Source organism: Ruditapes philippinarum, unplaced genomic scaffold, assembly GCF_026571515.1.
Source record: "Ruditapes philippinarum isolate M1 unplaced genomic scaffold, ASM2657151v2 ctg71_1_1_1_1, whole genome shotgun sequence".
NCBI lineage: Eukaryota > Metazoa > Mollusca > Bivalvia > Venerida > Veneridae > Ruditapes > Ruditapes philippinarum.
Genome location: NW_026863691.1, coordinates 1 through 27,595, shown reverse-complemented (window position 1 = coordinate 27,595; position 27,595 = coordinate 1). Strand labels below are relative to the sequence as shown.

At 32.7% G+C, this 27,595-nt stretch overlaps 1 protein-coding gene across 1 annotated transcript; it reads left to right on the top strand.

Annotated features, from left to right (window-relative positions):
• On the top strand, positions 1-27,206 carry LOC132723009 (trichohyalin-like; the record flags this gene model as incomplete). Its single annotated transcript, XM_060707656.1, is given in 37 exon segments — positions 1-317; positions 1,091-1,375; positions 1,894-1,973; positions 2,462-2,640; positions 3,071-3,340; positions 3,792-4,026; positions 6,093-6,279; positions 6,939-7,110; positions 8,142-8,296; positions 8,771-8,899; positions 9,362-9,438; positions 9,735-9,855; positions 10,450-10,525; positions 10,995-11,152; positions 11,702-11,796; positions 12,301-12,635; positions 13,485-13,672; positions 14,292-14,417; positions 14,893-15,049; positions 16,122-16,238; positions 16,761-16,892; positions 17,229-17,382; positions 17,761-17,884; positions 18,046-18,223; positions 18,510-18,697; positions 19,272-19,466; positions 19,759-19,882; positions 20,650-20,763; positions 21,027-21,142; positions 21,865-22,037; positions 22,723-22,936; positions 23,406-23,561; positions 24,435-24,590; positions 25,326-25,538; positions 25,872-26,034; positions 26,311-26,489; positions 26,986-27,206. Coding segments are annotated over 37 exon segments (6,194 nt in total), but the record flags the coding sequence as incomplete, so codon positions are not given.
• Between the last annotated feature and the right edge of the window lie 389 nt (positions 27,207-27,595).

Genomic DNA, 27,595 nt, shown 5'->3' with positions numbered 1-27,595 from the left:
ATGGCATTTAAGTAGCAAAAGTAAAGCAAGAACTTTTTAATTGTTTCTCGGAACACACAGTCAAAATGGGTGTTCATGACTTTGAAGGGATGTATGATACAATAGATCTATCAAGGAAAGGTGTTGTTACTGCTGATCAATTACATGTATTTTGTGAGGACCTCTACTTTTCACCAATATGCATACAACACATTGAGGGGGCCATTAGAGTTGTAAGTGGTTCCTCAGGAATGGTGACACGTAGAGAGTTTCTTGATGTTCTAACAGAGGTAGAAAGAAGAAGGGCAACAGAAGAACAAGCTTACTGGGACTTCCAGGTATCTGTTGATCTTTTTTTCTTCCAAGGCTCAAATCAGTCAGAAGAACTTAAATTATGTCTTTGTGATAAGTCCTTTTTTCCTTTAATATTTCTGATACATCTATAAATTGTATGGTCAGGGCCATATAAAAGCATGAGTTTTATGTCTGTATCATAATCATCATCAATTTATTGAAAATAAGTATGAGCTGCGTCACGACAAAACCAGCGTAATGCGTTTGCAACCAGCATGGATCCAGACCAGCCTGCGCATCCGCGCAGTCTGATCAGGATCCATGCTGTTCGCTATCAGTTTCTCTACTTGTAATAGGGTTTGTAAGCGAACAGCATGGATCCTGATCAGACTGCGCGGATGCACAGGCTGGTCTGGATCCATGCTGGTCACAAATGCATTACGTTGGTTTTGTCATGACGCGGCTCATATATATGATGTTTTCGTGAGATTGGTTTTTCATTAGTTGAAATGACATGTACTATATTATCTGATACATTTTATGAGAGTTATGATTATTTCATCTGTTGATGAATGAACATACAGTAATCATGATATGATTTGGATATTTAATTTACCATATTAGCTACAGTTTTGTTTTTGTGTGGCTGTAAAGTTAAAAAATCAAGTTTGTTTTATTTTTTTGCAGACATGACACATGAAAAAACAGCTCAGTTGTTGGAAAACGTGTGTTTATACAAATGTTCCATGAAGATATTGAAGAATAAGAAGTTTGGTTCAGTGAAATTGTAAAATACTAAATGTTTTATTGTTTTCAGGGTCTTGACTACACAGGAAGAAATTTGATCACTCTTCATGAGACACTGCTGCTGTTTAAAGAGATTCATGGTGAGAAGTTTTCACTCGCAACTTGGCACCGGTTTGTGAGCTCCAGAGAGTACCCAGAAGCTGATGTATGCTTTGATGAAGTTCGGTTCTGGTTGTGTGACTTGCCAGTAGGATCCCCATGCTCAGACAAAGACTTGAAGGAAGAAGAAAATAAAATATTGATGAGGCAGATGAATTATGAATCAGACTTGTACAGATCAATGCAAGAATCTCTGGTATGAGTCACTTGTTGTTTCAGTTATTTTAGATTAACATACATACATGTATACAGTGTATATAAAGTGAAGTTATTGTCAGTGTAGAGAAGCCTACTTAGATATGAGTTACTTTCGAAAGGAATAGAAATTAGTTTAAAGACCTGTTATCATTAAAGAATAAGATACATTTTATAAAATGTTATAGACCTCATACTGAGGTTTTTTGACATGACAGGACTAGAAATACTATCCAAGATTTGCATATTGTTTCATGAAGTTATGGAGTAATAACTTGTATTCAAATATTTAGGTCATTCCCTTCTTTTCCCAGAAAAATCATGTTGATTATGCAAAATGGCCCAAAGAATGAAAAATGTTTTTCACTCAAATTGACTAAGAATTGCAGAAAAAAATAAGTTGAGTACATGTGTTTTTGATGAAGGCTATTGCTGACGAACAAGATTTTGTTGGCATTTAATGATTTAAGACATTTTGAATATTTGAGTCATAGGTTTAATGATGGTTTTAACTTTCAGGATGATGATGACAGTAAACATAAGGACCACGAAGAACATGTGGAGCATCAAATGTCAAATGCCAGACGAAAACTAGACAAGTGAGATATTACTTAAATACATTAAAGTTAGATATAACATTACTTAGTGACTATATACATGTACATGTATTAGACATGTGGGAAGGTGGACTATTCTTTAACTTGTTGTTGTTGTTTCTTTGTTTGTTTTTTTAAACAACAGCAAACCCTCCTACATGTCTAACTTGAATAATTTAATGTTGAAGGATGAATGGTGTTACTCTTATTGCGCTTAATTCATTTTTTACTAAAAAACATTGACTTTTTAGTGGATTTGAACTTACCTGTATACCAACCTTACTTTTACACATGTACAATGTACATGTACTACTCTTTTAATTTACTTGATACATTTTATAGAGATATTCATGTACAACTGTTGATGAAAAACAAATGATTTTCATGAAAACTTAAAGTTTCTTGTTAAAGTTCCTTGTTTATAGATCATTGTTTGTCTAACAGTTTTATGATTGCCTTAATAAAATGTCTACTCTCATTTAATCATTCAGGTGGAATCATGAAGGTTTAGAGGCTATGTTATTTGATGATGGCCTTGATATTGATCCGAGCAAAGTCAAGGGTAAGCCTAAAGGTCATGTGAATATGAATGACCTTTATGAAGTGTTGGAGATGAAATATGAAGCCCTGAAAGAGAAACTTATGTTAGAGATGGCAAAACATGGAGCTGGTAAGACAATTTTATCTTAATATGTATGGGTTTTTCCTGAATTTTAGATTTTAAGACTCCAAATAAGTTTCTTTTTCTAAAAACGAAAAAAAAAGATAACTAAATTCAGGATTTTTTTTTATTCTCACTTTTTGTGTTGCCTTTTGTCGTTGGTGTTGGCGGCATCCCCTAAGGCTTGTCAAGAGCATAACTCAGTCACTTTAAGTGGGATTGACTCCAAACTTGGTATGCATGCTTCTTTTAATGTGCAGTGCACAAGAACCAATGCTCTGCACTTCTTATTTTTCAAGTTATTGCCCATTTATAATTTTCATACTTTAATTTTGCCCGGGCCCTTTCTCCTAAACTATTAAAAGTGTGGACTTGAAACTTCATAGGAAAGAAGTGAACAACTAAGTGCCAGTATGACTCTTTTGTTTTTTACTTTAAGCTGTTGAAGAGGAGATACCAGAAGTCTTTCAGCAAATACAAAAACAGATTAAAAATCTCTTACGCGATGGCTCCGCATTCAACGGTTCCCTGCCTGGAGGTTCGTACCAGATGCTGGCCACACTGACTGGCCTGATGGGTGAACTACGATTACATGATAGGGAACACCGGCGCCAGATCGATGAGATGAAGGTCAGGTTGAAAGAGAAGGGAAAATCAGCGCAGGACATAGCAATGGCTGTACAAGATAGATATGAGCAAATAATTTCAGGTATTTTGAAAGTCTTCTTAATAGTATACTTAAGAGAAATATAAGAAATCTTTAGTATTACAAGTACGTACATGACTGTATAAAACAGGGAAAAAATTACTTAATCGATGAATTAAATGCATATTTTACAGTTCATAGATGGTTTGAAAGGTACAGGTAAATGGAGTTGAAAAGTTTTCTTTGTTACTGCCTGAATGGTTAATAATGGATGTCTAAAATGTTGTTATTTATTGTTTATCCGTCACATTGGCAGTACTCGATATATTTATAATGCAGTATGCAAAAAAGATCATATTTATCTGTGTAGATCTTATGTTTCAGTGAGTACATAAAACAATGTCAGATAATTTACTTATCATACAATTTGGGTCGAACTTAGGTAAGCTTTTAATTAGCTTATTTCATAAATGTTTCACCTATAATGTAACCTTTTATTCTAATTTTGACTTAGGTGATTCTACATGCACTGGACTTGTACTGCAGCTACACAAGCGTCATCGCCAGGAACGTGAGGCTCTACTCTCTACTCTAAAATTAGATGTAGGAAACTCTTTTAACAAGGCGATGATTATAGAATATGCTAGGTTAATGAGACAGATATTCCTGATGGAACAAGAGACGGGGTTCATATCCGTGGCAACAACTGTAGGGTTGGCAGAAAGAGCTATGGAACCAAGAATAGACAGGTATGACAAGATTTGACTATAAAAGTATAATAATCATCAGTTCAATATAAAATCTGGTGAGTGGGAGATCCCTTGGAAACAATGTAAACAACATAATTACATAAAAATTTCAGTTTATTTCAACTTTAAAATAAAACCTCCATACTTGAGTTGACAGCATTGATGCTTATAGTTGAGTTGCTAATTTATCATGATTCTTTCTTATGCACCAGTCAGTTGTTACCTTTGCCCCTACCATTTGAGAGTATTTGGGGTGGATGGTGGGGGGGGAGTAGGCTTTTTATTTTTGGATCATTTAAAACATGTGAATGTTGCAGCCTTGCAGTACCTGTCAGATGGTAAATCCCCTCTCTATCACTTAGCGTCTGACATATCCCTGGCTATTTTGAAAAAGAAGCACTGCATTGAGTTAACAAAGGGATGGGGACAGACAGTGGATAAAAACTTTCTGCTATCCACCACACTGCCCTGGGAATGAAAGGGACAAGATAACAATTGATTGATGCATTTAGGTTACAGTCATCTTTCTTATCTTTCTTTTCTCAAAAAATGCTTCTATATCTGTCTTTATTTTGTTATGTGAGTTAATAATTCTGTACTTCTTTTTTATCATTCAACGCAATGAGATTCTTTAGTCTCTATAATTATATTTCTTTTAATCTCTGCTTTTTAATAATGCTTTTTTATTATTTTATTTTTGTATTGGATTCCTAAGCTCTGTATCAATATAGCCTTAAATCTTACAATAAGTTGTTGTTGTTTTTTTCTCATTGAATTTCACACAGTTTTCTCTTTTGCATGTTGTTCTTCACCATTTCTTTAAACATCTGTTTCATTTAGCAATGCCTGGTAAGTGCCTGCAACTATTTGTCAATTTTCATGCTAACTACACGGTATATATTTTGGTGTTACTGCAGTTTTTTGTTATCTTGTCTTAATCATATACATGTTCTTAAATTTCAACTTTTTATACTTTGTGTTGTGTTTGAATTTGATTTTGCAACAAAATCTAAAAAAATAATTATCAAATTTATTTCATTCTGTTTTAGTGGAGACAGCCTTTCAGGTTTTTTTTAACATTTTGGATCCACCACAGCACCTATTGAATTGGGGAAAAATGCTATCAATTTCTCTTAATAGGGATTAAATAATGTTAACTATACAAAAAGGCACAAAACTTGTTTTTCCATATTTTCGTTTTGCATAATTTCAGTACAGTGTAACATTAAAAAATACAGCCAAACATAACTTTCTTTCAGAAATTCTTGTCCCAAAATAAAGCAATTTCAAAACATTTGCAAATCTTTGGAAATATTTTCTTCTTTTTATGTGAAAAATGAATGTATTTTTTGTCATAAAGTATATTATGTACAACAGAAGATTGTCTTCCTTTTGCAAGAAACAAATTTCAAGCTAAAATGACATTACATGTGATAAAAAAAATTCATGTTTGTTTCTCTGTTTAAAGTTTTAATAAAGAAAGATACAATTACTAGTACATTTGTATGAAATTTCTAGTTGTAAATGGACTGCATTTCTATACATTTGTTCTCTAACTGAAATAGCTGTCTAAATAATGAAAGTCTTTCGGAAGGTTTATTCTCTAATTTAAGGTTTTGCAACTTGTATATATTTATTCAATTAAGGATTAATGCAAATGAAAAATTGATACATAATACAATAAGGAAAAGAATTTTTAAATGATATTACATTTCTCCAAAGAAATTTGATGTGCATTGTTAAAAATTAAAAAATGCTTTGAATAGATTTATTTCTTTGTTACATTTCCGGATCACATATTGTATTTCAAATATTTACCATCTATCTGCAGACATTCATTATATTTATTTTTTCATTTCATCAAAACAAAAATACTTTTTCATGGTACAAAAGTCATTGTAAAGTAACAGTTTCATAATTGACCTCATAACTTGGTTAGTTCTGACTGCATTTGATCCTGTTTTGATTATGTGCATTATGCTATTTTTTTCAGTATTAAATAGATATTACAGAAAAATAGTAATGTTATGATTTATTATACTGTTTACCTTTGTTTATGTGAGTAGGTCAGATTGGGACAGAAGTAGGACAGAGCGTCTTGCCCAGCTCCGTATACAAGATAGGGTAGGAAAGTCTCAGTTGAAGTCACCACAAGATATTCCAGACAGACATTTCCTGCAACAATTACAGCTTGTTGATCTACAGGTAGAACTGGTCAGAGAAATGACTAAAAAACATTTCTATGAAAGGGAGGTAAGTCATCTTTATGGCATTATCATTTTTGTTTATTAAAGAGTATAAAGCGATATTTGATAAAAGTAATTTCTAGAATATATGTACAGTAGAATTACGTTGTTTCTATTATCATATGGACGATTCTCGAGACAGATGTTACATAGATTGTCTCTGTGATTCCCTACACACGATTTAACAAACATGAATATTATACATGAACAGGATAAAATATTTTGGAACAAACTATTATGCTGCTATTTTAAGTAAGGTTTGAACTGTTAAGCACCAATTTTGTGCATGTGCCATTTGCTCCTAAGGGCATGCACTAACACATTTAATGCTGGTGTTTTGGAAGTATTCTTTTTCAAAATTCAAAAAACAATTTTATGAACTGCAGGCAGCAGATACTTACAGAAGATATTGAGGATCAGGGGATTTTTTACATACGTTTTCCACTTACCCCTCATATCACAGCTTTGGATTCTTTCATGTGATGAAACTATCCAGCTAGCTTACAGAACATCAGTTTGTCTACTCAGATGGCCGTCCTTCCCTGAAATAATGTATTGAAGGGCACCTGAGGTCTTCCTCAACCAGTAAAGTGGAAAGTTACAATATGACCTATATTGTGTTGGTGACAAACGAAAAAAAAATTAATCTATTGTATTCCATTTCAGGCTCTCATATTCTTGTTACAAAGCAAGGAAGCTAAAGACGGCATTGCCAAGGCAAGAAAACTGAAACCAGAGGAAAGAAAAATGCAGCTCAAACTTCTCCAGAGTCAGCATCAAAACTGGAAAATTAATCCAAGGGCAGACAAATCTGTCTCGAGAGGAATCATCATGCAAGGTACATTTGTAATTGTTTGAGTTACAGCCCCTTTTAAAGCAGCACGCCTCCAGATTCATGCTAATTTCCATGAAAATTTTGAAAATGTATCTGAATGTTTGAAATTGTGAAGTAGCCAAATGGAAACAATTTACACATTTTCAATGCCACATATAAACCGCGTAAATAACTAAAAAGTGATCAAAATATGCATGAATAGCCCTTACTGCGTTAGTAAAGCAGTAGAAATATAGTTGAAAATGCTGAAAAATCAGTCATTAATCGCACAGAACCTTTAAAATATTACTTGAATCTTGAATCTTTTTACATTTCCTAACATTTTAGTACATTTTTCTTAAGTTTGATTTTATTGAAATATTTTGACTCATCTGGAGGCATGTAGCTTTAAGATACAGTATTTAAGATACTTTCTGTAGTACAAAGACATTCCAATTTACCTTTTATGTTTGCCCTTTATGATCAAATTTTCCCTTTAATTTAAATCATAAATAAAGTTTTGAAATCATTTATACAATGTCTCTCATAGATTTTTTTAATAGAAAACTGCTTTGACATGACATCCATGATATTAACTATCCTATAAATATTATATTGTACCAGAAGCAGAAAGCTTTAAGTGCTACATGTATATTGTGTCTGCAGATAATTTGATAGTGTTAAGCTATACATTACAATGTACAAAATTTACTACACATATTATAAAAAAAAGAAGTAAAATCAAGTTTTCATACCCTTAAGGTTGCATCTCAAAGTAGTTTCAACAGAAATTGCCTCATTTATCCAAATACACACAGATATTTAACTAAACAGGATAAAATTTTCCATAACATAATATTTTGTTCCTGTTGGATTGGGCTTAGGGATGATTTCCCAAATGTGCTGCTTGCTTTCAAGGATTCTTTCCTCCAATTAAGGTACGTTTGTATGATTTTGATCCCAGTGTAATTATTGTGCAGGTTTGAGATAGGCTTTCTTAAAACTTCTGCAGTATTGATATCATGTTATACAGTATCTTATTACTTTCATATCAGCAACATGTTTGAGGTATGAGGAGCGGAGGTTTGAGCTAGAGAATAGTGGAAATAGAAGCATCTCAGAAGAAGAAATGTATGAAGTTTTACTTGCTGATTTACAGCAAAGGCAAGGTGTTGACTTTGAGGGAATTCTTCAAGACATACAAAAAATGGTATGTTGTTAATAAATATTACTCAGGCTACATATATAAGTAAAATGAATCTTGAAAATGAAGTTAATTTCCAGCTTATCTGTTTAATTGAATTGACTCGGGCATTACTTGAAAATTTAAAAGCTGAATATGTAATATTGAAAGTTAATTTTGGGGAAAAAAAAGTTAGATAATTTGCTAGTAACCTGTTCTAAGTCATTTTTTGTAGGCATTGCAGAGGATGTTGTCGTGAAAGGAAAATAAGTTGTTTAAAGTCGTTTCCTGGTGAAGTGCATTTTTTTAACAGAGGCAAAAAAAAAACAATGACAATTTAAACAAACAGAGAATTTTCTTAAATTCTGCATTATTAAAAAAATAAACACTTAATTGATAAAGAAATGTGGGGAATGCTTCGACTGTTTTATCTTATCTATCATAATCTAAATTGAAATGTTGAGGAATGCAAATAAACTTTTCTGGTGGTATATATATCAGGGTACTGATGAGATAATCAAAGTGTTTGGTAAACAATGTACAGCTAGGATAGAGGAACACTATGACAACATTGCTATAGTAATGCTGGGTACACTAGACGTCACAGAGGAGGATGAGGAATATCTCAAGGTATGTACAATAACAGGAGCTTACCTGCATAATGTCTATGCGGGGATAGACAACTTGATAATATTGTTGACATTGAGCTTGCACTTGAATTCAATGACTTCATTCTTTGACATGCTGTTTAAGTGACTCTTACCCTCAATTTGGTTTTTAGTTGAGTATTAGACTTTTATCCTTTTGTTTTAAAGAGTATATGTATGTGTTAAACCTAGTACCGGTATTGACGTAAAATTAAAAAGGGCAAATTTGTTACAACTTTTATGAAACTTAACATAAATTGTTTACTTCAAGCAACATTGTTCATGATAAAATGTATATTTATAAAAATCAAAAACTAAAAAAACTTTTTTATGTGCTATTTTGAAAAAAAAATAGATTTGATTTTATAGAATATTGGAGCAATTTAGTCATGATATACATGTATATTGTTTCTGAATTACAAAACTTTACAAAACAAAATTACAGGCATTGGAAAGCAAGTATGAGAGACTGAGAAAGACAATGTTGTTGATGTCATTGAAAGACCAGATGGATTGGAGAAGGTATGTATTCTGTTTTTTTAATTTTTGATACACTTTTTACATAAAGTCTGTATGATGTCATTATAAGACAGCAAATTCAAAATAATTCTAGAGAAGGATATATCTGTAAAGAAATTTAAAGATAATTTTAATGGAAGAAAAACTTACATGTGTCATACCCAGGGCTGGAACTCACAAAATTTCTCAGTCTTCAGAGATAATGGTGTCTTTGCTGATGTAATTGGATAACATATTTAATTTTGCTATATCAAGTGTATCAATAAATTGGTTCTTGCACAGTCATTTCTTTTTTGTAGCCTTTCCAAAGAGGAGAAACAAGCTGCTATGAAGGAGATTATTAAACAAGAGAAGCTCTTCAGAAGTGAGGGGAAATTGTTAGAAATGGAGACATTACTTGGTCCTAAAGCTAAAGCTAAGGTATATTTAACTCATTTTATGACAAATACTGAAATATGGTGACACCTATAGTGCAATGACATTTAAGCATAAAGTGAAAATTTAAAATTTTGTTTGAATCATGAGAGACAAACCTCGATTACTAAGGATGATTATTGAGCAGTTGGGGCAAAGGATCAATATCCTGAGGACTTCAATTAGTTCAGTTTGTCTCTCACAGGAAACATTTTCAGATTGTACATACACACCGAGTGTTGACTTCAAGACAGTTGTTAAGTCCTTCTTTATTTCAAATAAGATACTGCAGTTTTGCAGTCAACCCTTGATATACAAATAGTGGAGCAATGTGCCTTGGCTTAAAATTCTTTTGTAAATACTCTCTGAGGAGAAGTTGTCTAGGTAATTGTGGAGACTATACCGGTAAAGATTTCAGGAGTGCTGGTAATATAGTAAACAAGTTTGCAAAAAAAATATTGATCAATTATAAGCTCTTAAATTGCATATCTACTACCTGATCCTTTGAATTTGATAAGGCTTTCTGCAGCTGAACTTTATACTTTTTATGCAACATTCTTTCGGGTTTTAAGTTAAAAACTTGGTTGTTGTGAATTTCAGATATTGCCAGCATTGCGTACATTGATTGGTGAAGATAAGGCGGAGTATGTGAGAAGAAAACAACAGCAGAAACTAGGTGAGTTAATTTATTTTGTATCAAAACTGTAAATGTGACTGTGTTAAATTTGAAGTTCTATACTTATAACTGTTAAAGAAGACAATTAATGCTTGATGATTTTCATAAATAAGATAAGCTGTTAGGTACCTATAAATGTAAAATTTGCATTTGAAGTTCTTTATAAGTTGCATAACACATTGATACCAATGCTTTATTACCATCTGCATATAAAAGCCGAATGATAAAAATGAATTGTCAGTGAATGTCACCATTTTATTTCCATGTTCATACAACTTGATGGCAAAACTAACAGTCTACATATGACAAGTCTCTCTTTACTAGATTTGAATTCAAGTACATTAAATTTTGAGCCTTAGATAATTTGCTATTCAAGTCAGCAGAGATTTAAAATGAACCTTGTTTAAATGAAAATCTGCATTATGTCAATGATTGTTCTTGAAAAACAGCATTGATTATATTTTTTCAGATGAAGATCCAGTAGACAATAACAAAGTTATTAACCTGCTTGCTGACCTAATGCCTCGCTTTGATAATGAGAAAGAATATCTGTTGTCATGGTTACATTCTCCGGAAGCGAAAAGTTTGAGTTTAAGAATGAAAAGAATGAGGATTGTTGAGATAAAGGTAATGTCATAGCATCTGAAAATCTGATGAGAAAATATCGGCTTGCATACTTTTTAAACCTGCAGGCATAGCCGAGTGGTTAATGCATCAGACTTAAAATCTAAGGATTATTGGCTATGTGGGTTCAAAGCCCATCAGTGACAAGCCTTTGTTTCCTTGAGCAAGAAACTTTACACTCTAAGCCTAGTTCTGCTTTGTTTCAGAGAACAGAGTCAGAGTGTCTTTAAGCTTATATGATCGAACTAAAATAAATTCTGTTTATTAACTAAAGACACAAGGGTTGTATGTACCAATGTTATATTTTACCTGGTCTTATTTCATGTCCCATATATCAACCTTTTAAAGAAATCATATCAGTAAGGTATATGATCTCCTTGGAAATCCTTTCATAAAACATGTTTTTGCAGAAAATGATGCTTATGAAGTAAACAAAAGTGAACCAACACATGTTTTTGAAAGTATGTAATAAAAAAAATTATCAAATTACATAGTAAGTTTTATGAATCTTGTGTCACAATAGTCAGTAAAACAATCTAATTTTATTTGTAGATTGAAGCATACAGAGTTGAGGTAGAGGAAGATTTTGAGACAGCTACTCTTAGTATAGGTCTGATGGAGAGAGTGAAAGATACACTAACACAGAGGTATATGGTTCACTCTCACAACTTAAATAATAACATAATTGTGTAACTTTCAAATATTTGATTAAAAGTTAGACAGACTATATGCTTCAAAATCTACCTAATGTAAGATCCAGCTTGGTCATAGATGCTGAGTTGGTTGTTGCAAGTGCCAGTTAAAGCATGGAGTCTTTCTCTAAATGTAAAGCAAAAAAGTTATCATATCCTTGATGGTGATAATTATGTAAATATAAAAACTCAACAATAGCAACAAAAAGATCACACTTAAAATAGGAAAATAAACAGTGTCTGCTTTATATGTGTCATGTGCGGTGTTTTGTCAACTCTAGAAAATTTTGAGGTGTGGGGTTTTGATGTTGGGGTTTTTCCTACATTCAAAAGATTTAGATGTTTGCATTTAATGAAAGTATTAAAATCAATTTAATTTACAGCAAGTTGCGTTAAAAAAAAAAAAAATAATAATAATATTTCATGCTATCCAAATCTTAAGTATGTTTTATATTACAGACATGACAGTGATATTGACAGACAACGAGAGTTGTCACGGAAACGTGTACAACAACGAAGACTCCGTCTGCAACAACACGAGGAGTTCACAAAGGAACCGGAGGTCTCCAAGGACAAAATACCTGCTTCAGGTGATTTAACAGGACTACAAATTGTGTATGTACGAGAAATGCTGAAACGACATGGTGATGAAAGGGAGATAATTCTGAACCATTTACAGGATGAAAGTATAGATGATCTGGTGGAAGCCGCCTCAACGATGTCGGAAGATGAGCGTCAGAGAAGGTTGACAGAACTGCAAGGAAAACGACATAACTTGAATCTCACAAACCCAGGTTAGTTAGTTATTAAGAGTTAGTTTATTGAATAAATGAGCCTTTACCCATAACAGTTTATGATGCCAAAGCATAAAGTTATAGAAAATATCAGTTAATTTTTACTTGTATATCAATAATGCAAATATTCTATTAAAGTGATCTAAAGTGCTAAATCAAGTTTTTCATGATAAAGAAATATAGATAGATTGAATTTATCATTAATTCCTATATATTTGAAATAATTTTTTTAGATAATTAATTTTGATTCATATGGGAAAACATGCTTAAAAGAATTGTAACCTTTATGATACCATGAAGTATTTAAGTACATTTAGGTATTTATATAAGTAATAGATTGTATGTTTGGTAAGAGTAAGATACCAAGTCTTCATGTCATTATAACTTATATTTACATGTATATATGTTGGGGTTTTTTTTAAATTTTTATTCTATATTATAGCATTAAATCATGTCCAAAGAATGTACTTCAAAAGTTTTGAGGACTTTTTTTTATTAAAAATGAAAACAGGAGTATTCTCCTCTATATTAAATAACATGTGATAAAAGTGACAAAAATGAAGTTATAAGAAATGAGCCGCGTCAAGACAAAACCAACAGAGTGCGTTTGCAACCAGCATGGATCCAGACCAGCCTGCTCATCCGCGCAGTCTGATCAGGATCCATGCTGTTTGCTATCAGTTTCTCTACTTGTAATAGAGTTGGTAAGTGAACAGCATGGATCCTTATCAGACTGCGCGGATGAGCAGACTGGTCTGGATCCATGCTGGTCGCAAACGCACTATGTTGGTTTTGTTGTGACGCGGCTCAAATGTAATAGACAAAGAGAAACTTTTATTGTTTATATAGAGGATAGAGAGGAACATGTGAGTATATTAGAAGAGGCTGCGGCATTGAGGGCAGTCAGTGTGAAGGAGCAGCTTGCAGTATCGGGAAACACGAACAATATGGAGGCCATAGCTGTTGTTCTGCTGGCAGAACTTCAGGAGGAACAAGATCGAGAAGTGGCCTTGACCTTGGAACATATTGAAAACATGGTAATTCTTTTTGACTTTACTAATAAACTGGAGTATGAAAAGAGTACTGGAATTAACAAAATACAATATGTTCCATTTAAGTGACATTCACAATGATTCTTATGGATCATGTACATGTATTTGAGATTATATAGGTTTTCTTGATTTGTTGTTATCAAATAACTGTTTAAGTTAATACCTGAATCTTCCCAAAAGGCAATCTATAATGGTCCTCGATTTGGGCAAAGTTCAAAACATCAAGTCCAGCAATCAGTTGATTGGTGTTTCAGCTATGTCTGTAGTGATAATTTATTAATAATATAGGGAGGACAAAATGCTGTCTCCTTTCGTATTTCCTTGGAATCTCAACCTGTGTATCTGATTAAGTGATTGAAAAACATGAAATTGCACTGTGGCAGGGGTTTCTTTATTATAACCAGTTACCCAGGTAAATCCACTGCAACCAAGGTAATTTTGGTAATTTGTTTTATATTTCTTTCCGGCTGAAACTTGGTATTGTATACTTGCAAGAAATGACACAACTTCTTTCAAACAAAATGTAACTTCATTGCATACTATGTATGTTCTCATGTAAATTTTCAATACATAAATGATGTTGGTATACTTGTATGTTTTGTAGAATGAGGAAGATATCCGAACCAGTCTGAGTAGAGAAATCAACAATCGTAGACTTGGTAATGCTTGGAACGTTATTGCTGTCTTTACAAGATACCAAGGGGAGGCCACTGATGATCTACTACTCAAGGTAAAAAACAACCTTTGTTATCCAGGTAACATAGGTAATATTCATGTCATGCCCACATGCTTTGGGCTAAGTAGATTGTGTCAAATTTGCTAGAGGATTAAGTAATTGAAAAACATGAAATTGCACTGTGGCAGGGGTTTCTTTATTATGACCAGTTACCCAGGTAAATCCACTGCAATTAAGAGAGGAACTAATGTCTAATGATTTTCTTATTAATATACATAGAGATAATTTATAATCACTTTGGTTAAGTACCTGTTTAAAAATTTCCTTAAAAAAAGTTTTAGTTTCTTATGTTGAACTAGTTCTTATTCATGTAAGTAAATTTGGGACTTGGTGTATGTTTATACTTTTCTTAATGGGACTGAACCAGCATTTATTAGAATTTTGGTCTTATCATTGTTACTACTGGACCAAACATATTCATAACATAACAAGAGGTTTAATCTTTACAACTATGATTGTACATTTCCAGGCACTTGAAAATAAGTACACTGTGATACGACAGAAACTATTGGTTGACTGTATCAGGATAAGAATGGGAACTGACCAATGGGAAGAGCTGTCTCCGAATGAAAAACAACACAAGTTGATGACGCTTGATGCTCAGGCAGTGGAACAAATTAAGATTGGTATGTCCTAATTGGATTTTTTATGCATTATGATGTGAAGTATATTTGTATTTAGCAATTAAACTTCACATCTTTGTACCTTGTTGCTTATATTCATACTTAATCTTTTGGGTTTTTTTATGAGAAAGTTTGTTTGTTTTGTTGGGTTTTACATCAAACCAAGTGTACTGGTGAAGGAAGACCTCAGATGCCTCCATAGGCATTATTTCAGGTATAATCAGGCACCTGAGTAGATCCACCAACCTTCCATAAGCTAGCTGGATAGCTTCCACACAACAAAAAATCCATATTTTGAAACTGTTTGAGTTTTATCATTAATGGTTTCATTGAACAATACCAGTGCTAGTTGTTAGAAATGTTATGGTAGTTAAAAATTATATCAAGACAGTTATTGCCCTTGTTTATTAATCTGACTTCTATCTTATACTTCAAAAACTTGTATCAGTATTAGTTTTTATAAAAGCAGTGAAATAAAAAATTCTCATTTTACTTGCTTTGAAATAAAGTGACATTATGCTCATTTTTTTCATAGTCAAATTGACTTTAATTGACTATATATTTCAATAAACTGGTTGTTATAACGGTGATTGACCAACACATGATATTTGAAAATGTTTTGGGTAAAAATTAAATCTACCTAAATATATAAAAAGTCTGCCCCACTTTTTTATACCGGTAAATTGAAAGTTACAGATACATTTCAACGGATAATTACACACATTTTGCAGGGCTTATTGAGTTAATTATGGTTCATGTGAAGTAAATTATGAAGTTGAAAGGAATTATGAGAAAATGTTAACTTATTTTGACTTTCACCTGCTCACTCTATATCTATCCATGGATTGGCATATTGTCACTTTAAATACATGTTTAAGCGATTTTGTTTCTCTTGTCAACAACATAAATTTTAAAGATGTTAACTTTTTTATCATGAGTGTAACAGTATGCAATCGTAAAATAGTTGATAGCATTGAAGCCTTTAAATGTATATACAATATATCTTTGAATGTATCAAACATGTTACTTCTCAACCTAGATAACTTCAGAATACTGTCATTCTGTTTTATTCCAGGTCAGATTATGCCATCACTGTTGGGTGAAGGTTTCCATCTTAAAGATACTGTGCTACAGATTATGGGTATATGTCCACATGTGTTTAGAAATAAGGTCAAAGGTCAACAAGTTATTGGTAAGTAGTTTCTTCTACATATTTGGTAATATTTAAAGATGGATAACAGATATTTTGAATATGTGTTTGATGATTTGCCTTTTGCTCATAATGATCTGAGCCACTCCCCCCCTACACACACGCACTATTACTTACAGTAAACTGCAGGTTTCAAGGTGGAAGAGCACTTTCTAGACTTGAGGCACCCTAGGGTCTTGTTCAACCAGCACAAGCTGAAAGATCAATATTGTCAGTGTGGAAAAGAACTCAACCAAAATATGATCAATGATTAAAAACCCCTTATGGCTCATCAACTTCATGATTTTGTATCATCTTATGTTATATGATTTGTTATTTTCTGCTAAAATACATCCCATTTTATGCTAATAATGTTGAATCATAAGTTGTCTTCTGGTTATATTTCAAATTTGCTCTGTTTTTTCTAATGCTTTGTTAAATATCATCACTAGGTCATTATTTATAATATTGTGTATATTATTTTTATTTACAAAACAACTTCTGGGTGTTTTTTTTGTCTGTTAGGAAACCACAGTAATCTGAGTATGGATGAAGATACTGGTGCAATAAGCAAAAAGGGAGAACCAGAAAATCCACTGAAGGAGTTATATTCAAGACTAGAGGAGGAGAGGATAGCATTGAATAGAATGCTCAAAGGTGGGATATGATAGTATACTATGGTGTCAAAACAATATTTGAATTGAATTATTTTGAAAGTTAAATAAAAAAGCATTTGTTTTGTAGGATTTTAAACCATAGTATTTTAGTAAAATTATACCAGAGGACATGAATGCTGTACCAGTCTGATCAGGATCCATGCTGTTCGTTTACCAACTCTATTACAAGTAGAGAAACTGATAGCGAACAGCATGGATCATGATCAGACTGCGCTGATGCGCAGGCTGGTCTGGATCCATGCTGGTCGCAAACACACTATGTTGGTTTTGTCATGACGCGGCTCAATTATTGAATGTATTGTTTCCATGGTTACAGGACAATCTGAAGATCATTTTAGTGAAAGTGAACGTATGATACAGTTAGCACGTTACCATAGAGAAGCTCTGTTAGCCAGTCAGGAAGAGGCTTTCGTTACCACGGCAACAATGGTTGGTCTAATGGAAAGACAGCAAGAGGAAATTAAGTTTAGGTAAATTTTACTTTGAACTTGTATCTAATGATGCGCTTACATTCTCTCTAGCTAAGAACAACAGTTTTCTATGTAAAAATAAAGACATACATGCATAAGATACTAATACTACTGGACATGTCTTGAAAGAAATAGAGTTTGAATAAAATATAGCCTTACAAATTACTGAATTATAAGCAGTTTAATGCACATGAAGGCATCCATTATAGAATATTATGAAACATATATAAAGGCTTGATTTTAAGTCATGCAAACCCCATTTCCTTAATTATTCCTTTTATCCATAAGAAAAATCATTCGGTCTGTGATTTTCAAGTTCATGATTATTGATTGGTCACTGTTACAACATTGTATATGATCATTATTTCAAACTTCTAGACTTAAGAAAGATGCAGAAAGATACATAAAACTTGCCAAGAAGACTATTGTAGATGTGGAGAAAGGGAGACAATCCAGTCTGACGACAGAGGCACCCCATACTAGATCTGCTATTCAACATGTGGTGAATATAGATTAGTAAATCAATTAGTCATAACACACAAAAGTGGAGATATGCTGGCATTATTTAGTTGATAAGAAAATTAAAGTCAGGCTGTTTAAAGCTATTATAGCACTATATATGTTCTACTGCACAGATACGTCATACCATGTTTTTTATTTCAGGATCATATATTGACTTTACTGGAAACCAAGCACATCAAGGAGAGGGAACTATTTTGTCGTCTGCTGTGGAACACTGATAAATTTGGTGAAGCCAAGGAGCTTGCTTCTATGGCAACACAACAGGAACAACTTAAGAAAATGACGGAACTCAGGAATCTCAGAAATAAAACAGTGCAAAGTGAGTTGTTGGTTTTCTTTAACAATATTTTGCATTAATTTTTTTTTATTTTTATCACATAAAACATGGCCAAGGAGTATAATTAAGCCATGTAACAAAAACGATATTACAAAGGTGTGATCAAATCTTCACTCATTCAATATCTCTATACATGTATATATGTTTCCATGAAGCTGGTTAATTCCATTGAAGTTATGGGTTATCTTTTGTTTGAGATAGACTTTTTAGTGCCTTACACTTATCTCCTGCTAAATGTCCTGCTAAAATGAATTTGTTTCTTATTCAGACAGGAGAAGTGAAAATCTAGAAGTTCTATCAGAGGCAACAGTATACAAGAAGGAAGGTTGTAGAATGAAACTGTCTGAAGAGAATGATGATGTTACAGATGAACATGTCTGCTGTACTTTGATGGCCCTCTTATTGGAGTACCAGAACTCAGAAGCTGAGAGGCTTATAAAAGGACTTGCAACAACGGTACTGCATTGTTTTCTGTACTGTTCTCTTATTCATAATTGCAAGCCTGCTGTTGTAAATGATTACCAGTTTTCTTTTTATGCAGGGGTGTCAAAGGGCACGGTCCCGGGCTCATTGATAATCGTCTAGGTATTCCCATAACAGAACAATCACAATTTTTGGCTTAAGAATACTCGAGTTGTTCTGATTGAAAGTTGAAGCAGTGCATGAAATATATTCGATGACACCTTTAAAACAAAAAATGTAAAACAAAAAATGAAAAAAAAAAGTATTTGACTTTCTCGTTCATAGGCTTTGCCTAGTTTCATATTTTTATGGTATGACTAGTATTTTTCATGATATATTACAAATAATTCTTGGTCATAAATATAGTCATATTAATTGTATGTTTTCAATCCTTTTCGTTTTAGTTTTGTTAAATTGAAAATTACTTTGTAGGTTATGTAACATAGATTGAATCAGACTTTTATATAAAAGGTACATGTCAAAGTAAATAAACTTCAGATAAAAGAACAAATATATTGTAAATGTTTGGAAAGAGATATGTCAAACCTTTTAATATCATTTTTGATAGAATGATGATGGAATTAGGTCAGCAGAAAAAAGAATTCAAGAAGAAACCAAATCCAATATGGCTGACAATATTGCACTTGTAGTGCTCTCCCCTGATCCAACAGATGGCACCACTGATGATGAGGTCATTGATGCTCTTAAGAGCAAATATGATGCTCTGAAAGATAAACTGCTGGCTGAAGCCTTGCTGAAAGAGGTCTGTAAATTGAAAAATCATAACTTTAGTCATTTAGTTAAAGAGATTTTTTTGTATATGATTAATATTTAAATTAAAGCTTCATGCCAGATGAGCCAAAATATTTCAAGAAAATCAATTTTGAGAAAAATTTACTAAGATTATAAGATTCAAGATTTGAGTAAAAATTTACATGTTTTGTGCTATTGAAAAGACTGTGCAGTATTTATCACCATATTCCTACTGCATATAAACTCAAATATCAGGCATATTGTAAGTGATGATATTGAATTTATTACATTTATATTGCAAGCTTGGAGAATCAGAGTGGAATCGTCTCTCAGACACAGAGAGGCAGAAAAGGATATTTAAGTTAAAAAAGAAAGAGAGACAACTACGCAAAGCTGGCAAGATAGATGAAGCAAATGCCCTAATTGGTTTGTTTAATTGTTTTATTTTGTTTAAATCTATGTTACATAGCTAGCCACAACAATGATTTCAGCAAAGGTTTATGGCGAGCCTAACCTGCCTGTCTATGCAGATGCTTCTCAAATACTGTTGTAATCTATGTTGTTGAGCTTTTGACCTTAGTATTTGATAGTAAAATCTTTTACTCAAATTGATATTTCTATACTTTAAACAGGGTATGTTTATTACTCAAATTCATTAGGTTAAGGTAAAAAAATACATGTACATCTCATATTTTAGAAATACTTGTAGTTAGGTAGTTAATGATGTACTGCATCATATTTCTTTACCTTTAATATAAATCACTTAAGGTTTCGCTATGCTTTCCAAATCATATCTGGAATGTGTTAATTTTCATATTTCTTCCTAGTTAAACCTGTTGTGGTAAATGTAACTCAGTTACTTAATTAGGCTTTAAGGGCACTGACTCCAAACCAGATGTCTCTCTTTTTCTATCATTAAAAGAAAAGAAGTTGCCTTGGAAGCTTACAATGGCTGGAGCCCTAAAAATTCATTAAGGCATGGCAAGGCATCTGAGACATGTCTCCTTTGCAATAAAATATTGTAAATTGTGCATATGATATTTATTGTGTGAATATAACATAAAAACGTAATATATATTTATTAACTAGTGTTATATATGGATTAAGGTTTTGGAACTTGTATAAATAAGAGAGAATAAGGCAATTATTTGTTTGTACATGTATCTTGACATAGTAAGTGTTTTATCTATCAGGTGAGCTGTTAAAAGACCAGGAAAATCTACGCAAGTTGATGGGTGACTCTGTACAAGATCAGAGGCAGAAACTTCAGGATAGACTGAAACGTAGGAGAGAAAGACTTGCCCAAGGTATATATAGAAAAAAATAAAGTTGCTTCTTTCATGATTCTTATTGCTTAAATTCTTGTAAATTTTCTTTTTTTGTTGTAGATTGTCTATCATTGAAAATTTTTGGAATACCGGTAATTAAAGCATAAGTAGTATAGATAATAAATAGTTTTGACTTATTGCTTTTGACTGTCTAATAGTGTCTATATCAATCTGTTGACATAGCTTCTGGTTGGTTAAATCAATCTGTTGGCATAAAGCTTTTGACTGTCGTAAATTTGTAGGAATGACAGAAGAAGAAGTAGATGAATTAGAGAAACAGGAGATAGAAGCAGAGGAAGAAGAAGAGAAAAACAAAAGAAGAAACATTCTAGAAGATTTGGAATACAGATTTGAAAAAGTAAACAACTTATTGTACCTTAGGATATATTCCTATGTAAATACTTGCATTTCATTTTGGGACAATTTACAAAAATTCAGCTATGCATTGAATTTTAAACTTTGGAAGGCATTTGTTATGCAGTCATGCCTGTTTTGAAGACTTTCTCCAAAAAATATAACGTAAAAGGCAGCTGCTAACCATGTCATTTCCAGTTTGTTTAATTATACATCTTTTACAAACTAATCTTTTCTGAAGGACAACCTGTTAACAAAAAATACCTTTCCTATTCCTAAAGACTGCTTGTATTAGATATTTTTAGTTGATATTTTTAAATAACTTAAAGTGTAAATTTTGTCTCTTTCTTTAATGAAGCCAAGGCATGCCATTTTCTTTAGCCTTTATTCATCATCAACATCTGAAATTTAGACCTGTACTTAAATAAGCGAAATATTCTTATGGTGATATCTTGTGTCATAGTTGAACATTTGTTGATTATTTTAAGTTTTCTTTAGTTGTCTATTAATAACAATTTTTGTTTGTTAACAAGAGAGTGAAAATACTTTCTTGCATATTAAAAGTCTAAAGTCTAAATTTTTTAAGTCTAAATTTCTTAAGTCTAAAGTTCATATATTGAACTTTGATGAATTCAGTAAACGTAATCCTAGCATCATTTTATACATTGATACCGAAACACTATTTTTGGTTGATAAGACATGCACATATAAAACTATAAAATACAGGAAAAGGAAGAGCTTCTGCGCAGATTAGGTGAGGCTGGTAGTGAGTTTGATAAAGAACGTGAGAGACAGGCTCACCTGGCACGTCTGAAGCGAGACCAGAAACTGGCACAGAGAGAGGGAAACTTTGACGGAGCTGCTCTTATACTTGGTCTTGCCGAGCAGAGGGATAAAGAGTAAGTTCTCTCAAATATATTAGTAACTCTTTGTTTACAATGTTGTTTCTTATACTCGTATATTCTAAATATACAGAGTTAGTTCAAATGTGTCTTTTTATGTTTAAATATTGTAAAAAGTGTTTCCTATAATGCAAGATGTGTTTTGAACTATTTGATGTGTGATGTATTTTGAACTACTATGATGTTTTACCTAAATTATATAGAGATGCCAAGCTTTGAAAACAGAAAATTTGGAATTTCATGGCCTTTGCTGATGTTAGTTTGAATTGTAGAGAGTGAATAGGTCTTTTGAGTAAACTCTCATTTAGTGTAGGAATGTCAGTGGTTCTTCTTTATTATTTGCCCATGCTTTAATTAGTGCCTAGGAATCATTTAAATTCTTCTATAACTACAGCAAGATAGTTTCTTTTATGGCTTTTACTGTGTTACAAGGATTTAAGACCTCACAAAAGATATATGAGCAGGGCCATGACAAAACCAACATAGTGCGTTTGCGACCAGCATGGATCCAGACCAGCCTGCGCTTCTGCGCATTCTGATCAGGATCCATGCTGTTCGCTTACCAACTCTATTACAAATAGAGAAACTGATAGCGAACAGCATGGATCCATGCTGGTCGCAAACCCATTATATTGGTTTTGTCGTGACGCAGCTCAATTATGTAAAAAAAAATTATTTTCAGTGCTCGTCTGGCAAAGGAAGAAGAAAGGCTGAGACAAGAGAAGCTTGCTCGTGAGCGGTTAGAAGCAGCTAGGAACAGTAAGAAAGGTAAAGGCAGTATGGAGGAGGAGGTTGACATGGGCCCGGTAGATACAGAGGATCCGGTATCACTACAGGAGGCTATAGCTAATGATATGGACAGGAGACATCAAAAAGAACGAGAGATTTTTGTGAAGGTAGATTAATCATATTCTTAATTTTTCTGTGGATTGATTTTATTCAGGTGTTAAATTACTTGTAGAACTTGGTTTGTAGGATTCAAATATCTGATAAAGATATTTGTAACGACTTTATATAAAAATTGTTTTTTTCCTTTGCCAAATTCATGTTGTTACATGAATTTGGAAATTTAGAATTTTCTAAGAAATTGATACTTGTACTAATTTTGAGGTTGCTGTTTTTCAACAGTTTATTATTTCATTAATCTTTGAGATGTAAATCTGGTAAATTTTAATGTACATGTATATGTTTTACTATATCAGATAACTAGGAACGCAAATCAGTGAAAAGTTTACAAGATTCTATTGCTTACAGAAAACTAAGGGTATTTCAGAACTCAGGTGAATTGACATTATACATACATGTCCATAAATAACATAGTAAAAGCTGGTTCTCTGCATTGACTTGATGCTGGTTCCCTTTCAGTTAATGGATGAGAGTGTTGGTAGTAAACAGAGAAAGGACGCCATGGACATGAGTGATGATGAAAGGGGTGACAGGATGTTTGAAATAAACGAACTCTATAAAAACTGGAAAAATTCCGATGAGAAAAATCTGAAGGAACAAATGGAGCTTTTGAAGGTAAAAATTCAATTTGGTTTATCCTTGTTGGTAACTTTGTATCCCAGAAGCATATATGAGCCGCGTCATGACAAAACCAACATAATGGGTTTGCAACCAGCATGGATCCAGACCAGCCTGCGCATCTGCGCATTCTGATCAGGATCCATGCTGGTCGCTTACAAACCCTATAACAAGTAGATAAACTGATAGTGAACAGCATGAATCCTGATCAGACTGCGCGGATGCGCAGGCTGGTCTGGATCCATGCTCTTCGCAAACCCACTATGTTGGTTTTGGCGTGACACGGCTCTTATGTTTAAGCACAGTGGCTGACAGTTGCATGAGTAAGAGCATATAATCATATATTGAGCATTCCAGTTCAAACCTTTCTGCAGACTGGGTGTTGTTTTTGTTACTTTTATCATTATTTTATTATCATACTTTAATTGAAAATTTATAAGCATACATGTATATAAGTTTTATTGTATAATAGTTATGATGTTGTCATGAATAGATATTTTGATAATACTCGAAGCTTTCTGAAAAATAATGCAGAAAGTTACATCTTAAACTGACCCTTTTGTTTTTGCAAAGGAGGAAAAGCTTTCATTTTATTTATGTTACTAGATTATTGTTGAAGAAGAAATTTTTTTTTAGATAGAAAAATTTATCAATTAAAAAATAGTTATTCTTTGTATAAGGATCGTAGAGTCAGGTCCTATTTCTGTTATAAAGGCATAGCAACGGTCATGTGTATTTTAGGAAATAGTATTTGTAAGTTACTCAGAATGAATGAGTGTGCACAATGACACATTTATAAAAGCAAGAAGTTTGCTTGTTTAGATTAACAGTTATTGTGAGAATATATTATTGTGCAATTAATTATTTCAGGATGCAATAAGTGTAATGTTAGAGATGATACGTTGTGAGTCTGAGGCAGACGGTCAAGTGGTAACCGATGACGACCTTCAGGTTAAACTGCTGGCTGACCTACAGGAGCTGCAAAAAGTTGAAGCTGCGAAATTGTTAAAAGACATTCAAGATAAGGTAATGAAAGTCAAAAGTTAGGTAATGACAGTTTAGTAATGCTAATAACATTCATTTTAAAATGATGGTTCAAAACTATGGTTGTATCATTTCAGGCAAGGTAATTTCATTTCGTTTCATTTTTATAAGTTTTTGCCGTTTAAGATAAGGAATTGACATATAAGATATGGTTGTATTTTAATGTAGTGAAAAAAAGGCCAGTTCTTGATAAATATTTATTAATTCTGTTTATGTCAGGAAACATGTCTTAAATCCTATTTTTTGTTTATTTTTCCATTTATACAAAAGTAAATCTGTGTAGTGAACTGATATTTACATTTCAATGTAGAACTTAATGTTTAACTTGCTATATTTCTATAATGGATCTGTCCAGCTTGGAATTTGAAATAGTCCATTCAAAGTTCAGGGGATTTCAATATCAAAAACCAATAATTGAGCTGCCAATAGTATAGAGTCTGGTCACTGACGTGCAAGCTGGCCTGGCTCTATACTGGTGGCAAAGGGTAATCACTTTTGGTTCTCGAAGGTTAATGGTTAAGTGGTATTGCATATCTTTTAGGCCTGAAAGCAGCAGTTATTTTATATATGAAAGAAGTATACATGTGTCTCCTTTATGGAAAAATTGTTGGTAGAGCAAACTGTTGAAAAATTAAATAAAGAAAGCTTACTGTTGGTAATAAAACAATTCAGTATTGATCTCATATCCACATACATTGTATCCACATACTTTAACAGGATTTAAAAGGATTGCAGCAGCTTCACCGAGCTATTACAGTGATTAACAAAGATGAGTCATGTGACAATATTGCTGCTGTGTTGCTAGGAGACAGGTCAAGGTCAGAGAATGATGGTGAGGAAGATGAGGAATCAGGGGAGACAACTGAAGCTAGTGTAGTTAAGGCTCTAGAGGACAAATATGATGCTATGAAAGACAAATTGTTAATGGAGGTAAACAAATAAATATTGCTTAATTAATATAAAAAATGATGCAAAAAGTTATGAGATTTTATAATATAACTTTCATTGTCTAGACTATGAATGATAACTTCGGTATATGGTGTCACTAGAAATTTGTAGGATACTAAATTGATGCAAAATAGATTAGCCTTGTAGAGCTAAAAATGTGAAGAATTATACCTTCTTTTGCCAAATATATCTCAGACAATGATGCATTACAGTTAAAAAAATATGACAACCTGTAAAGGAATTCTTGCAATGATTTCATAATATTCTAGTTCTTGTGCAATTATTTGTAACTTACACCATTTCCTACCTTTTAAGGTTTTGATGAAAGAGCATGGGGAAGCTGAATGGAACAGAATGTCTGAGAAGCAAAGACAGAAAAAACTGATAGATTTAAAAGTCAAGGAAAGACAACTACGCAGAGAGGGCAAGATGGATGAAATTGCCAATATCATTGGAAGCTATCTTGAAAATGAAAAATGTAAGTGGAAATAATTAATTGATTTTTGTCTGTCTTTTGAACCAAACATACCATTTTTACATGTGGGTGTATTCATGTATCATAGTTGTCAATGTATAATATTTACTGAAAGTATAACTAATGCAAATTGGCTGTAGGATTAATATCTGCATTTTACCAGAATAGTGGTCATTATCATATTTCTTTAGATAATAATTGAAATAATGTGGGGCTCATTCATTCATTCATTCTAGTTGTTGTTTTTAAGGGTATGATTTAATTTTATAATTAACACAGTGTTGGATGATTTTATTGTGGAGACGGAGCAGCAGCAACGAGAGAGGTTGGAGGCTAGGTTAAAGAGACGTAAACAACTGAAAGAGGAGCGGGAGGCACAGGGGCTCACAGCAGACGACACAACAATAGATGCCATTGTTGAAGAAGAGGAGGCTGAGATTATGAGGCAAAAGAGAAGGGTAAAATAACCAAAGTTTTCTCTGTTTTTGTTATGTACAGTAAAACTTGAACTATAGACTGCACATACATGTAAAACACTTCGAAGGGCACCTTTTATAATCTTCATTTGATATAATTATACTGCAAAATAACTTGTCTTGTCAATAAAGACTATATTTACATTTTTCTCTGACTGATAGTTGTGCATAGGTTTGATTATATGTACAAAGTTGTTTTAATGATGAAATTTATTTACTTCAAGCATTTTTGTTGTTATTTTGGTACATACTGTGAGCAATAATTCATTTCGTTTAAACACATTCATTTAGCACATTATTAAGGACTCATTTATCTTTATTCATAATGCCTGTACATATATTTGCTGATGTCAATGGAAATTGTATATTTGAACTCTTTGTTAATAAATTGATAAATAAATATTCAGTATGGCAATCTACAACAGGAATCATGTCCGATATAATCGAAATTACTGTATTAAACATTTGTGCTTTCCAGAATATTCTTGAAGATCTACAGAGGAATTTTGATGATGAGAAAGCACAGTTACTAAAAACATTATCCTACCAGACAGACAAGGCCTCTCAAGAAAAACAGAGACAGATCGAACTTGCCAAGTTGAAGAGGGATGAGCGGAAGATGAAGAAGGGAGAGAAGTTGAACGAAATTGTAATGATCATACATAGTTCTAAGGAAGATGAAAGAAGGAGAGAAAAAGGGTATGTCACTCAATATTACTGAGATCATGTGATACAGTAATGATAACATTGCTTATATACATGTATTTGAAGTGATATTACTTCAAAAAGTAGAAAAATTGTTGATATTTCATTTTGTGATACATCAGTACATAACTTCGGGTGTCCTAAATTTGACCCTGTCCTAGAGTCAGCACCATATCTGTTTATTTCTCATGGTCATGTTAGATGACCATAAAGAATACAAGCAGTTTGATAATTATAAACTTAAAATTAAATTTTCTCGATTTGCAAAAAAAAAAAGAACAGCATAGAAGTTTGGATTTATTAGAAAATATATACTGTTTTTTGGAACAAGCACTGTGAAAATGCTTAAGGAAACAAATCATGAACACCGTTGGATAGTTTTC